This window comes from Hyperolius riggenbachi, chromosome 11 (assembly GCF_040937935.1).
Source record: "Hyperolius riggenbachi isolate aHypRig1 chromosome 11, aHypRig1.pri, whole genome shotgun sequence".
Classification (NCBI taxonomy): Eukaryota; Metazoa; Chordata; class Amphibia; order Anura; family Hyperoliidae; genus Hyperolius; species Hyperolius riggenbachi.
In genome coordinates, this window is record NC_090656.1 from 158615504 (window position 1) to 158631867 (window position 16364).

At 42.9% G+C, this 16364-nt stretch overlaps 2 protein-coding genes across 2 annotated transcripts in view; one reads left to right on the plus strand and one right to left on the minus strand.

Annotated features, from left to right (window-relative positions):
* Positions 1-16364, minus strand: part of LOC137538187 (uncharacterized) — a 146424-nt gene that overhangs the window by 111731 nt on the left and 18329 nt on the right. The gene's annotated exons all lie outside the window — the stretch shown is intronic.
* LOC137538188 (microtubule-associated proteins 1A/1B light chain 3C-like) overlaps positions 4300-16364 on the plus strand; it is a 182355-nt gene continuing 170290 nt past the window's right edge. Inside the window, exon 1 of the mRNA XM_068260207.1 lies at positions 4300-4383. Within this exon, the coding sequence (XP_068116308.1) occupies positions 4344-4383 (40 nt within the window). The 5' untranslated portion in view covers positions 4300-4343. The remainder of the gene's footprint in view (positions 4384-16364) is intronic.

Sequence of the window (16364 nt, forward strand, 5' to 3'; positions counted from 1 at the left end):
AGAATCACTGCTTGAAAAGGTTGACACTGCTTGAACGCGGATCATTAGCCCAGGAATCAATGAATCAGGCCATGGTGCCCGATCACTGTATCCTCTCCCCTGCAGAAAAAGCGACAGCTACTCTCAGAAGCTTCGCTTTTTCTGCCTCCTATGTCCCTCTAAGCGTATATGTTACGCTCAGAGTGACGTCATGTAAACAAACTCAAGGTTGCCATCTTATAGCCAAAAAGTAAAACTACATCTAAATGTAAAAAAAAAAAAATAATACGCATATATTTACCCAAAACAAATACTATTTACATCCCACCCTCTCAAAAATACCCACATAAAATGTTTAATAAAAAAAAAAAATCACAATAAAAAAAAAAACAACACAAATATTTACCTAAGGGTCTAAACTTTTTAAATATCTATGTAAAGATGAAATCTTTCTATTTTTTTTTTATAAGCTTGTAAATAGTGATGGATGCAAAACGGAAAAAATGCTCTTTTATTTCCAAATAAAATATTGTCGCCATACGTTGTGATAGGGACATAATTTAAACGGTGTAATAACCGGGACAAATGGGCAAATACAATACGTGGGTTTTAATTATGGAGGCATGTATTATTTTAAAACTATAATGGCCGAATACTGAGAAATAATTATTTTTTTTCAGTTTCTTTCTTATTCTTACTGTTAAAATGCATTTACAGTAAGGTAGCTCTTAGCAAAATGAAAGAAAGCCTTATTGGTGGCGGAAAAAACAAGATATACATCAGTTCATTGTGATAAGTAGTGATTAAGTTATAGGCTAATGAATGGGAGGTGAACATTGCTCGGATGCATAAAGTGAAAACGACCGAGGGCTTAAGTGGTTAATGTGCTGTTCACGCCAACCATCTTCCCATTCCCTCCTTTTAAGTGGAGTAAATTCATTTAAGTGGAGTAAATGGGGCCGGAATGAGGAGAGAACAGGAGGGTGGTAAGAGGCAACATCACAGCAAGCCTGCATCTTCTTGTCTAAAAAAAAATAATTTGACTTTAGCCAAAAGTCACATTTTCCAGCAGTCATTAACCACTTGACGACCACAGTGCTAACCCCCACTAGCGACCAGGCTGTTTTTTGCAGCACTGGGCTGTGCAGGCTTTTCAGCCTCCTGCACAGCCCAGCTATGGAGCCCAGCGATCGGACTCACCTCCTTTTTTTGGCCCTAAGGGGACATGCCGCCGGAGGGGTCCGATCGCTGTGGCAGTTTGTTTATTTATTTTTATCTTCAGCCTCATCGAGGCTTTCTCTCTCCCTGTCCCCCTCTCTCTCCCTCCCCTCCGCCAACAGAATTGAACAGGACGGCGATCCGTCCTGCTCCACCTCTCATAGGCATCAGCCTATGAGAGGACGGCGCTCCCCGGCCAATTAGAGGCCGGGGATCGCCGACCTCGTACAGCGCTGCCGGGGACCGCAGCGATGTACGGATGTAAACAAAGGGGATTTCTTTCCCCTTTCGTTTACAAACAGCCTGCTAGCCACTATCGGCGGCTAGCAGGATAATCACGGAACTCCGTTCCGTGAAGTGGCAGGGAACAATCGCACATGCGCATGGCCGTTCCCTGGGAAACTGCAGCACCAGGACTTGATGCTACTTGGCGTTAGGCGGTCCTGGAGCTGCCGCCGCAGCCACGCCCATCGGCGTTCGGCAGTCCCCAGGTAGTTAAGGAGACTAGGGGAATGAAGAGTACACTGGACAACGCACAGAGGTATGTGGATTCAGCATGAACATACCTCTGTACTTATCTTGGTTATTCAATAAGTAGTCTCAAAGAGGGATAGGCCCCTTACGCGCTAAAACTTAACTTTTATTAGTTCTGATAAAATACACATGTATCTTTGAGTACGGCAATAAATAAAAGACTAAACTATGTTGATGTAAATGCATCAACACAATTGTGTCATTGTATGTTTCTACAAAGGGTAAACACACAAACAACCTCTAAATTTTATATATGCACATATGTACGTGTATGGTCCACCAGAGGGTCAATCTCCTAGGTGAATATAGATCTAGTGAATAAGAGGTTTGTTGTGTGATATTATTTTCCCATATCTGACACAAATGTAGCAGACAGTATGGGGGTCAACATATACACCCAGTGTACTTAATAACTAAACTCGACATGTTTCAGCATTTTTGCCTTCGTCAGGAGTGAATAAATTATATACAGTGCAGTGCATTAAACATATAAATACAAAGTCCCCCCACCCCACATATCAGACTGTCAGCACATATAGCCCCTGTCAGAGCTGAGTGCCGTTCTCAGTGACCAGTCTTATATACTGTGCATCTCTCCATCTGTCAGAGAGTACCACCCACCTGGGCATGACATACCTGCCACCCTTTAGGGTATTTGAATCCATCCTACAGGGTCCCCACATTCCTACAATAGGATTATTATTATTATTATTATTATTATTATTTATTGTATTTATAAAGCGCCAACATATTACGCAGCGCTGCTAGGATTTAGCTGGGTCCCTGCATACTGTATATTGGCAGAAGCCGGCGCGTCTCACCGCATCATCGCCCGTTTTCCTTGGTAACTTAGCAACCGGACGACTGTACCTCACGCTACAGAGCGTAAACTAATAGCCGCATGCTGGCATATACAGTAAGTGGGATAAATTGGGCTGCCCATACTTAGTATAACAGGTATTCTCCTAAACACATAGGGCCATATTCTATTGCTGAACTCGCCAGCGCTAAGCACTGGCGAGTTCTTAACTTAGGCGATGGGGGCATCGCCTAATCTAATTAAACTTTAGACCCCCCCCCCAGGCGGAAAAGAACTCGCTTGGGCGATATAATCGCCCAGCGAGTTCTTACTACGGAATCCAATTACCCTTATCATGTCTCCGGGAAGCGATGCTTCCCGGCAGACATGAGCGTTAGCTTAGACCTGCAAAAAGCAGGTCTAAACTAGCTAACGCACGTCGTCGCCGCAGCATCTGGGGGTCTCCTTTAATAAGGAGACCCCCCAGAGCTCCCCGTCAGGTCGCCGCACAGTTTAGAAGCCCCCGCGCAGCTCTGCAAAGGCTCCCCGTCATACGTACCGCCGCCGATCACCCGCCGCCTCTCGCCGCAAAATACACGTAATTACAGTGTATCTAACACTGTTATTACTGTCCGCATAGGAGCCCGGGCAAAGCCTCTTTGAATCTGCAGCCGGGCTCCCCATTGGTCTGCTGTCTGAACCAATAAAATGGCTCAGACAGCAGACCAATGGGGAGCCCGGCTGCAGATTCAAAGATGCTTTGCCCGGGCTCCTTCTATGCGGACAGTAATTACAGTGTTAGATACACTGTAATTACGTGACGGATTTTGCGGCGAGAGGCGGTGGGTGATCGGCGGCGGTACGTATGACGGGGAGCCTTTGCAGAGCTGCGCGGGGGCTTCTAAACTGTGCGGCGACCCGACGGGGAGTTCTGGGGGTCTCCTTATTAAAGGAGACCCCCAGATGCTGCGGCGGAAGATGTCGGCGATGTTCGGCGGGCGAGTGCGCATGTGTGGGGAGTGAGGCCGTGGTGCTGATGGACAGCACCACAGCGTAAACCTCACTCCCCATCGCTCGGTAAAAGGGAGTAATGCTCCCTAACGATCGGCCATCGCGCGAAGGATATGGGCAATAGGATTTGCCGGTAATCCTCGCGCGCTGGCAAGGTGATAAGTAGCTTGCATCTGCAAGCTACTTATCACCTTGAATAGGATATGGCCCATAGTGTCATGCGACCTCTCAGACGCATTATTCTGCCGCATAACCATTTACTGTTAAATCATAAGATGCCCTACTTATACAATTACCTTCATGCAACCACATGTGGATGGAGTTCACATGCCCCTAGATACACACATGGCTAGAGGTCACTCCATGTATATTGAATAGCCGCATTCCATTATTGTGTAGACCTTAAAGGGGGGCTCCACATTACAGTAATATTAGATTTATTTACTTATGCAGCGCATAAATTAGTGTACCAGATGACGATTGGGGATACTCATTCCCATTCTATAGAGACCTTGCACAAAGTCCCTCTATTTAGGGCATATATCAAAAGGAGAAAGTAGTCAGAGCGAAAAAAATATGTATCTTTTTTGGAGTACCATATTGTGTGCAACAAACATTGTCCTCTTTCAATCCAAAAAAGGTGCATACGTGAAACCCTCATTAAGGCCAATCGGAGCCATACAATTCAACGGCTGGACGCTCTGTAGCGTGAGGTAAGTTACTGAGGAAAACATGGGCGATGACGTACTTCCAGGTGAGGACGATCACCCGGAAGTGAACAGGAAAGCGCTGCCCCCAGGAGATGCGGCGAGACGCGCCGGCTTCTGCCGATATACGGCCAGGTGGGTGGTACTCTCTAACAGATGGAGAGATGCACAGTATATAAGACTGGTCACTGAGAACGGCACTCAGCTCTGACAGGGGCTATATGTGCTGACAGTCTGATATGTGGGGTGTGGGGACTTTGTATTTATATGTTTAATGCACTCCACTGTATATAATTTATTCACTCCTGACGAAGGCAAAAATGCTGAAACATGTGGAATTTAGTTATTAACCCTCCTGGCGGTATGAAAAATTTCACCAGGAGGGAGTGCAGCAGTTTTTTTTTTTGTTTTTTTTTAAATCATGTAGCGAGTCCAGGGCTCGCTACATGATAGCCGCTGCTCAGCGGCATCCCCCCGCCCGCTTCGATCGCCTTCGGCGATCTCCGATCAGGAAATCCCGTTCAAAGAACGTGATTTCCTGGAGGGCTTCCCCCGTCGCCATGGCGACGGGGCGGGATGACGTCAGCGACGTCGTGACGTCATTGGGAGTCCCGATCCACCCCTCGGCGCTGCCTGGCACTGATTGGCCAGGCAGCGCACGGGGTCTGGGGGGGGGGGCGTGCGCCGCAACGGATAACGGCGATCGGGCGCGGGGCGGCGACAATCAGTGTGCTGGCGCAGCTAGCAAAGTGCTAGCTGCGTCCAGCAAAAAAAAAAATTATGTAAATCGGCCCAGCAGGGCCTGAGCGGCACCCTCCGGCGGCTTACCCCGTGTCACACATGGGGTTACCGCCAAGGAGGTTAAGTACACTGGGTGTATATGTTGACCCCCATACTGTCTGCTACATTTGTGTCAGATATGGGAAAATAATATCACACAACAAACCTTTATACTGGTTGAACTCGATGGACGTATGTCTTTTTTCAACCAAATTAACTATGTAACTATGTAACCGCTTATGCACTAGATATACATTCCCTGAGGAGATCGACCCTCTGGTGGACCATACACGTATATATGTGCATATATAAAATTTAGAGGTTGTTTGTGTGTTTACCCTTTGTAGAAACATACAATGACACAACTGTGTTGATGCATTTACATCAACATAGTTTAGTCTTCTATGTATTGCCGTACTCAAAGATACATGTGTATTTTATCAGAACTAATAAAAGTTAAGTTTTAGCGCGTAAGGGGCCTATCCCTCTTTGGGAATACATATTGAATTTACTTCTCCCGAGTGCTCTATCTCGTATTTATGTGCCTATCTTGGTTATCCATGTTTCAGGCCATGCCAGTATTCGACCAATTGGTCAAATACTGCTTTCTGCAGCTGAAGGAGGATTCGGATGTCTTCGGGAGCCCAGGTGTTCCCGAAGATGGGCGGCTCCGTACTGTGCGTACTCACGCATACGTAGTACAGGATCGCCCATCATCGGGAGCACTCAGGCTCCTGAAAACTTCCAAAACCTCCAGCAGCAGGGGTTTCAAATGGGGAGCCAGCGCTTAAAGGAACCCAGGGCTGACTTAAACTAAAAGTTTTATACATATCTGGGCCTTAAGTTTAGTTTAAGGACTGTGAGAGCAGCGGGAAGGCTCTACAGGACCCAGAGCCTTCCCGCTCCTTAAGTATCTGGTTCATATATTATATTTTTTTTTTTTTTAGATTCCCATTAGCTTTTAGGTGTCTTTTTATATCTTTCTAACCTTTCTCATTTTCTTGATTAAAATGATTATTACAGGCCTAATTGCAGATCATATACAGTGGTTTGCAAAAGTATTCGGCCCCTTTGAAGTTTTCCACTTTTTGTCATATTACTGCTACAAACATGAATCAATTTTATTGGAATTCCACGTGAAAGAACAATACAAAGCGGTGTACACGTGAGAAGTGGACCGAAAGTCATACAGTGGAGAAAATAATTATTTGACCCCTCACTGATTTTGTAAGTTTGTCCAATGACAAAGAAATGAAAAGTCTCAGAACAGTATCATTTCAATGGTAGGTTTATTTTAACAGTGGTAGATAGCACATCAAAAGGAAAATCGAAGTATTGACAGCTCTAAGGGGGGCTCTGCTATCTCCTCTAGAAACCGGAACAGGCTTTTAAAGATGTTAAACTCAAATAAACTTATTGATATTTGGAGAGTGTTAAATGGTAACAATAAAGATTATTCTTTTTATTCTAGGGTTCATGATACTTATACCAGATTAGATATGTTTCTTGTAAACCAAGATCAGATAGATGACTTCTATGACTCCGAGATTGGTAGGTTTACATTCTCGGATCATGCCCCAGTGTTCATCAATTTAAAATTAAATGCTGTACCGACTAGAATATATAACTGGAAACTTAATAATGAATTGCTTAATGATAAGGAAGTTTTAAAGGAAATTGAAAACACAATAAGTAACTTCTACAAGGAGAATAGATCTCCTGGAATGAGTGAAACCACTCTTTGGGATACATTAAAATGTGTCCTAAGAGGGGTTTTCATAAAACATAGCTGTAGAAAGAATAGGGAAAGGAACAGTAAAATACAAAAACTTCTGGGCTCTATAAAAATTCTGGAATCTGAGCATAAAAGCCATGGTTCTGGGAAAACTTATGATGAACTGATTAGGTTAAGGGAAGAATTAAATGGGCTTCTTAATAAAAAATGTGCTAATATATATAAAAAGTCTCAAAAATTGTATGCAATTGGGCTTAATAGACCAGGGAAATTTATGGCAGAACATCTTCGCCGGGATAAAGCAGAGAAATTTATAGAAAAAATTCTAAAATCGAACGGCAGTTGGGCAAATAGTACTCAAGATATAGCTAATACTTTTTTCAGCTATTATAGTAAGCTGTATGCAAAAGACCCCCCTTTTGCCGAGAATCTAGTTACCGATCTGTTTAAATCAGTGAGTCTCACACAAGTCAGGGAAGAGGACATAGTAAATTTAGACTCTCCTATAAATAGTCAGGAATTTCTTGATATAGTGTCGAGTTTGGAGAATAATAAAAGTCCTGGTCCTGACGGATTTTCGGCAGAATTTTATAAAAGATTCTCCAAAGATTTAGCTGAACCATTCTGTATTATGACGAATGTTAATTATACACCAGTTACCTTTTCTCAATCTACAAACACTGCAGCTATCTCTTTATTACATAAGGAGGGAAAACTGAGGACAGCCTGTGAAGGTTATCGCCCGATATCGATTATTAATATCGATGTTAAAATATACTCCAAAATTCTTGCAGTCAGATTAGAGGCAGTAATGGAAACAATTTTGGGGGGGCAGCAGTCTGGTTTTCGGAAAGGCAAACACTCTCGTGATAATATCTATTCCATCTGTAGCTTTATTTATAGTTGCCAGAACTCTCATACAGAAGCTGTCCTGGCAAGTTTAGACGCTGAAAAGGCTTTTGATATGGTTTCCAGGGATTTTTTATTTATGGCTTTGAGAGAATATGGTCTGGGGGTAAACTTGATAGAACGCATACAAAAACTGTATATGAACCAGCACGCATTTGTGAAGACTAATGGTTTTCCCTCCAACGAATTTCCGGTTTCTAGGGGAGTTCGTCAGGGCTGTCCTCTATCCCCATACCTTTTCAATTTAGTTATTGAGGTACTGATTCAATTAATTCAGAGGGATGACACGATCCATGGACTGGTCCAGAACCACATGAAAGTTAAAGTTCTGGCATACGCTGACGACTTAATGTTGTTACTTACTGATCCGAGTAATTCTTTTCCTAGTGCCATGGAGCATGTTCTGAATTTTGGCAAGATATCAGGATTCAAGATCAATTCTGAAAAAACCTTAGTTTTGGATTTAAATTGTACCCTTGCAACAAAGGAACTTATAAGTTGTAGATATAGTGTGGGATGGAATAATAAGTTCATGAAATATCTTGGTATAAAGATTGATAAAAATCTGAATAATCTTTTTCATCTTAATTACGGGAGTATGATTACTGAGTGCAGAAACCTTTTAAAGAACTGGGATCGACCCTGTTTCAACAGTATAGGTAGGGTTGCTATCATCCAGATGATGATCACACCCAGAATGATGTTCCTATTCCAGAATTTGCCGATTTTTGTTCCAAAACTGTGGTTTAAAGACTGCCACAGATTATTTCAGGAATTTATATGGCATAAAAAAAAGCTAGAATTTGTTACAGAACTTTAACTAAGGATAAACATCATGGAGGATTAGGTGCTCCTGATCTATACAATTATTACCTAGCTGTCCATCTGAGTAGGGTCTTGTCTTGGCGACTGGATGATCCGACCAATATATGGTCCAAATTGGAGCTAGGATGGATTGATAATAACATTGTATCCTCTTGGAACCCTAAAATATTATTTACATTTTCCAAACGTATTTTTCATCCCTTAAAGAGGAGCTGTTAGGTATAAGGTCTCAGAGAAAATAAACACATATATCAGTAGCTAAAGATTGGCTGTACTTACATTACATATGTATTTCACTGTCCACGTTTGTACTTCACAGAATTTGTATATAGTATATGCAGAGATAGATGCTCCTGACAGCTCATGGCAGGCTCCATGTTTTTCTGTCAAATGTGTCGTCATGTCCTGCCTGCTTCCTGATCACAGATAAGCTCGTACTTGAACAACACAGTGTGCAGTGAATATTAATGAGCCATGTGGCTAGGAACAATAGCTGACTCCTGCAGTGTACTCTGCCCCGGAGATTTATCAGTGCTACGCGCTGGACTGAGTTACAAGCTGCTGAAACGTCTCATTAGCAGCCGAGGGGAGGGCCCCAGAATGCTTTGCAGTATAGTATGCGGCTTGCATCATCTTAGGTCTAACAGCTTTTCTGATAAGAACACATCAAAGGTAAAAGAGATTTTTATCTTCAATAATGCCTTTATGGCTTCCTTCTAAACTGTTTAACACAGGAGAATAGAGGTTTAAATTAGCTTCTGCAGCCTGACAGTTACTCTTTAATAAGACCAACTATACTTGCGCTCTATAACTATATTAGACCCAAAAAGGGTGTCAGGAGGCTGTCTCCAATTATATCCCTGCAAAGTTTAGGAATACCGCAATTCAGGGATAAGGTCTGGTTGTCCAGACTAGGTCTGTCAGAGTGGTCCACTCTTGGTGAGCTGATTCAATTGATTGATTCAATTATGGCAGAGGGGGTGTCTATTCAAGTTTATAGAGATCCCTTAGAGTCCTTTTATATGGCCCAAGCACGAAGTATATTGGGCAGTTTAAAAAAAGAATTTGGTGAGATAAGATCCTCATCAAATGAATTAGAAGCCTTGTTTATGAAGAGGATAGTTCCCCCTAAAGTGGTTTCTAAGATCTATGATATTCTTCAAAAGGGGGATGAAGCTGTGCGTCCACCTATTTTTAATAGGTGGGAGCGCGACCTTAAGACACCGATAAGTGATCAAGAATGGAAACATATCTTAGATAGAATCTGGCTTTCAAAATTACCCGCCTGCCAATTAATCCAATACAAACTTGTGATGCAGTGGTATCAGACTCCAGGTAGATTTATAAAAGGAGGGCAAAACTCTGAAAATCTTTGTTGGAGATGTAGTGATCCTGCACCTAATTATTTACATATGTGGTACTACTGTCCAGGAATTCAACAGTTTTGGAATTGCATTTTTCACTACATTAATGAACATTTTGATCTTAATCTCGACGCCAATATATTTACGGCATTATTTGGTTGTGGCAAAGGTGTAGGCAATGGTATAGAAGATGACTCTATGTGGAAACTTGTGAATTTTGCATTGTTGGTTGCGCGAAAAATAATTGCAGAACAATGGAAAACTATATCTACGCCTGGTTTGAATGAATGGAGGGATAAGATTTCTTTTTATTTAAGAATGGAAGAAAATAATGATACAGATATATTGGACGACCAATCGGATTCCCCCGTAAATTTCTACAGATTATGGTTTTCCATCCTAGAGAAATAGCCTATGAGGGATAATTATTTTTTGCTATGAGTGAGATATCCAGAGCTTACTACGTGTAGATAGAATATTACTCCACTGTTTAATCTGTGGCTGTTTTTGTCTTTTTTTTTTTTTTTTTTTTTTTTGGTTTGTCTGTTTGTTTTTTGTTGCTGGTCTGTTTTTGTTTTTTTCTTTTTTGTTTGTTTTTATTTGTAAAAGCGCATGTACTAAATGGTCCAAAATATGAATATTTATAATTAAACATTTAAGCAGACTATGATGCAAAATTGGCCCAAGCAAAAGAGCATGCTGATTAAGCTGATTTTATATAGCTCGGGCCCCGTTATGTGACGGAAAATGCTGATTGTCTGTAAAAAAAAAAAAAAAAAAGGAAAATCGAAAAAATAACCTTAAATAAAAGATAGCAACTGATTTGCATTTCATTGAGTGAAATAAGTTTTTGAACCCCTACCAACCATTAAGAGTTCTGGCTCCCATAGAGTGGTTAGACACTTCTACTCAATTAGTCACCCTCATTAAGGACACCTGTCTTAACTAGTCACCTGTATCAAAGACACCTGTCTTTGATTGCAGGGGGCTGCAAGAAGCCCCAGGTAAGTCAAACATTTTTATTTCACTTGAGGCCATCTTAGCTGAGAATTAAAATGTGTGTACCGTATGCTGAAGATTTAGTGATGGATCATTAGCACTGCAGCTGCGCAGAATGCTCCCGCACACGTGAGCACATGTGTACAGCCGCCGACCTGGAGAAAGTAGAGGACTGGGTGAGAGCGGAACTGTGGCGAGGGACACAGAGACTTCTAGGGGCTGAAAGAAGCAGTACAGTACGGTGGGGTGCGAAAGTTTGGGCAACCTTGTTAATCGTCATGATTTTCCTGTATAAATCATTGGTTGTTGCGACAAAAAATATCAGTTAAATATATCATATAGGATACACACACAGTGATATTTGAGAAGTGAAATGAAGTTTATTGGATTTACAGAAATTGTGCAATAATTGTTTAAACAAAATTAGGCAGGTGCATAAATTTGGGCACCACAAAAAAGAATTGAAATCAGTAGTAGGTCCTAAATGACAGTCTCTAAACACTTCCTGTAGGTCCCAATGAGAGTCTGGATTCTGGTTGAAGGTATTTTGGACCATTCCTCTGTACAAAACAGTTCATTCAGGTTTGATAGCTTCCCAGCATGGACAGCTCTCTTTACCTCACACCACAGATTTTCAATTATATTCAGGTCTGGGGACTGAGCCACTCCAGAACATTGTACTTGTTCCTCTGCATGAATGCCTTAGTGGATTTTGAGCAGTGTTTAGGGTCTTTGTCTTCTTGAAAGAACCAGCCCCGGCGCAGCTTTGTCACTGATTCCTGGACATTGGTCTCCAGAATCTGCTGATACTGAGTGGAATCTATGCATTCCTCAACTTTTACAAGATTTCCAGTCCCAGGGGCGTGGCTTGGGCGCATGGCGCTGTAGCTCCGCTTCTTGGAGGCACTTTCTGAAGCACCCCGGGGCATTTCAGCATTCTTCTGCCGACTTTTATCTACTCACCCTCGAGGGAATATCCTGGTGCATGCCTGGGCGATGAGCAAAGACGGATTCGAGCAGCCAGCGCTCCGTCCAAGACTACTTGCTGCGGCCTGGAGGAAAAATGGAAGCCTCCCAAGATGGCGCCGGTGGGTCGAGCAGAGCTTCTAAGGCGGTGAGTGATCCCAGCTTTCAGCCACCAACCTCATCCCAAACTTGCTATCTAAGAGAGACCTTGAAGAGAGTCTGGATCGTATTTATAATAAGTTTGTGGGGAAATTGCAAACTGAACTCCGCCGTATGGCGGATTCCTTATCAAAAGAGATTACCGAAATAGGATCCCGTACAGACCTCTTGGAGAAAAAAACATGACAAATTAGCTGTTTCCCACAATCCCCTTAAGAAGGAGCATGAATCCTTACAGTTAACTGTTTCTCAATTACAATTGCAATTCTGAGGATTTGGACAATCGTAATAGACGCAGTAACCTACGCATCAGAGGCCTACCCGAGACCTATGTATCTTTGCAGGAAGACGTGCCATGCCTGTTCCATGCTTTGCTCCCTGATATCCCGGCTGAACAGTTTATTTTTGACCGTATACATAGGGCTCTCCGGTCCCCTCCTACAGTGGGTAAGCCCTCATGCGACGTGGTTATGTGTTTTAAGGACTATCTTCTGAAGGAACAAGTTCTAGCGCATACCCGTAACCAACCGGAGCTGTCTTTTGAAGGTCATACATATAAAATATTTCCCGATCTCTCTCCCCTTATATTGGATCGCAGACGAGCTATGAAAGAAATTACTGCTGAGCTGATCAAAGCGAAGATTCGCTACAGATGGGGCTTCCCCTTTAAATTGCTAGTCCCGCACAATGGCACGATTTTATCTGCTACTTCTCCTGCTGAGGGTCTGGATATCTTCGGAAAATTAGGCCTGTCGCGGAACTCCTCCAGAGTATCCCCAACTCGCTCATCTTCATCTCGTGCATCCCCACCCAGACCTGATGTCTCTCCGATTTGGTCACATCAGCAATCTCCTCAATCTACGTCGCAGCACCTATCACCTCGATCTACATCGCAGCATTCATCCCCTCGTTCCCAATAGGGGTTTCTCCATTGACATTGCTGTCTTGGCACTGACCTGGCTGCTTTGGTCCTTCTAACAATTGAATAACTTTTCATTTGTACAGATATCGCCCGATATATGCATTTCACTACTACATTTTTTAATGTTTTTTTTTTAACCCATTCGCGTTCCATCGTTTTCACTTGAGAAATGTTCACCTCCCATTCATTAGCCTATAACTTTATCACTACTTATCACAATTAACTGATCTATATCTTGTTTTTTCCGCCACCAATTAGGCTTTCTTTGGGGGGTACATTTTGCTAAGAGCCACTTTACTGTAAATGCATTTTAACAGGAAGAATAAGAAAAAAACTGAAAAAATCATTATTTCTCAGTTTTCAGCCATTATAGTTTTAAAATAAACAAAAGTTTGCTTTCCTAAAACAGAAAGAATTTGCTATAATTCAGGTTGGAGTGAGCTTGAGATGTCTCCCAGAGCAGCACTGCTGAATATATGCAAATTAACCATTGTACCCTTAGAAGCTAAACACACCTCCAGAACCGCTGGAATGCAATGATGTGTCAGCTTGTTAATTTGTACAGAGCCATAATAATCCAACATGCATACAGACTGTTTCGGATTGTTTGATCCTCATCAGTGCATGGCATGGATTAATTTGGCTCTATGGAGTAGGGCTTGTAAATCCGAGAGGTACAGACTAACCAGCAAGCTCATGGTGACCCAGAACTCATTGGAGTGTGTAATGGACACTCACGTATTGTATTTGCCCATATGTTCCGGTTATTACACCGTTAAAATTATGTCCCTATCACAATGTATGGCGACAATATTTTATTTGGAAATAAAGGTGCATTTTTTCCGTTTTGCATTTATCACTATTTACAAGTTTAAAATAAAAAAAATAAATATTTCATCTTTACATTGATATTTAAAAAGTTTAGACCCTTAGGTAAATATTTACATGTGTTTTTTTTTTTTTTATTGTAATGTTGTTTTTTTTTATATTAAACATTTTATTTGGGTATTTTTGGGAGGGTGGGATGTAAACTATAGTTTTATAATGTAATTGTGTGTTGTTTTTAATTTTTTTTACTTTTAGTTGTAGTTTTAATTTTTGATGAGTTTGTTTACATGACGTCACTCTAAGCGTAACACACGCTTAGAGTGACGAAGGGAGGAGGCAACGGCCAGAAAAAGCACAGCTTCCGAGAGTCGCATTTTCAGCGGGGGAGAGGAATCAGTGATCGGGCACCATAGCCCGATACATTGATTCCGTGGCTACCGAATCCACGGCCGGGAGTGCGCGTGCACGCACGCGATCGTCCGCGGGAGTGCGCGGTAGCGCACATGGTTCCTGGACGTAGTTTCTACGTCCAGGAACCAAAATAGGTTAAGCTGCACAGTACATGTGCCGTCCTGACCATACCTGGTATTATGACACCCCCCCCCCCCCTCAGCTTGGAGATTTATTAATTGGACATACTTACCTTTACTACTCCATGCAGAGTTTTCCTGGGCCGTTCAAGGAGTGTTGGAGGTGAAATTATTGCCCATTTTTTGTGTTTGCATTTTCAGTTTCATATGCACTGTGTAACGATTGTGGAATTCTCTCCGTGATCAGCGCACAGGACGTGCGCTGACACTGCGGAAATCCTCCACAAGCGTATAACTTGAGGGAACCCAGCAAAAGGTGCAATGCACCTGTAGAGGGAAATTCCCGTCGGCAGATGGAGCTGTGGAGTGCAGAGGAACAGATCCTCTGCCCTGCCACAGACGCCAGACAGGAATTGTACGAAGGGAAGAAACGCAGGGCAAGATAGCCCTGAAAGAGAGAGATCAAAGCGACAGAGGGTATGTGTGTCCACCAATCTAGTCGCCACCCTGCGACGATGAACACACAACCATGAAGATCAGGTGAGAAGGCAATCGCAAGAGATGGCGATTGCTAACAGCGAGACAAGACCGAATAAGCACAGATGAGGAATGTATGTATGTCCACCAATCTAGCCGCCAACCTGCGACGGTGGACACACAACAGAGGAAACCAAGTGAGAACGCAATCGCAAGGGAAGCGATTGCGAATGAGAATGAGCACAGAGACAGAATGTATGTATGTGCACCAATCTAGTCGCCAACCCGCGACAGTGCACACACAACAGCAGAAACAAAGTAGGAACGCAATCGCGAGAGAGGCGATTGCCAGAGGTGACACAAGGCCTAAGCAAGACAGGGCACGAGAGTAGCAAAGGCACAGCAAATCATACAATGAGAAGATAAGGAAAATAACAAACGCTAACTAAACGTGAACACCGCACTCATTCGCAACAGCGAACGCGTTTACAGCGCGGTCTCCGTGTGTTAAGCACAACAGAGACAAGCACGCCTAACTAACCCCCGCCACACAAACACGAAACAGAGAACGCGAGCGCTTGCTTAACGGTTACCTCACCGAGCCTACAGCAAGCGTTCGTATCAGACAAGACAGACAGATGAACAGGAAACAGGATAGGAAAGATCCACTGCTCTTACCGCCAGAGCGAGTGCGATCCGGGTAAAGCAACAGAGCTAACAGGATCCACTGTTCTTTCCGCCAGAGCGAGTGCGATCCAAGTTCAGGGACAGGATAGGAGAGATCCACTGCTCTTACCGCCAGAGCGAGTGCGATCCGGGTTCAGGGACAGGATAACAGATCAGAAGGATCCACAGCCGCTACCGCTAGGGGCTAGTGCGGTCCAAGCAAGACAGGACGATTTCCTATCGACCACCGTTGGCGACAGGACAATCACAGCAGAGAGATAACATTGACAAAACAGATAAGCAGGCTAACTGCACTAGAGAAGCTGCCTAGTGCAGTCCCCAGAATTACTCTAAGCTGACTATAACAATCCAACAGGAAAGGCTGACACTCCAGAAGTGATTTAACAAACTGTTATGACCAGCAAAGCCTTCTGGTCAGCAGAAGGTCTTTATAGTGCCAGCCCTCAAAGGAGCCAGCTGGGTACTTTGCATGTATGCAAATTCCTCAGCAAAGCAGCTCTGAAAGTTGCAAGATGAAGCCAGGTCTCTTTTCCAGAGACCTGCATCTCTCAGACATAAGGAATGGTCAATCAGCTGTCTGCCTGTGCAGCCAGCTGAGCGGATCATTACACACTGTTCATTAGTTTATTATAATACTCTTATATTGATCGTCATGTTTGCACAGGCAGTAGGTTCTAATATTGAGTTTAGTCAGTTGATTTCAGATCTCTATTATTTTTATAATGTCCGCTGATCTTATAATTATTAGTCATAATGTGAAAGGCTTTAATGTGAAAGGCTTAAATGAACCTATTAAACGAAGGAAGGCATTCCAGCAATACAAAAAGTTAGGAGCCCGTATCCTATTTTGTACAAGAGACCCATTTCGTGCCAGGAAAAGTGCCCCAATTTTTTTACAAATCCTTCAAACAAGCATACACCACCACCTTTGATAA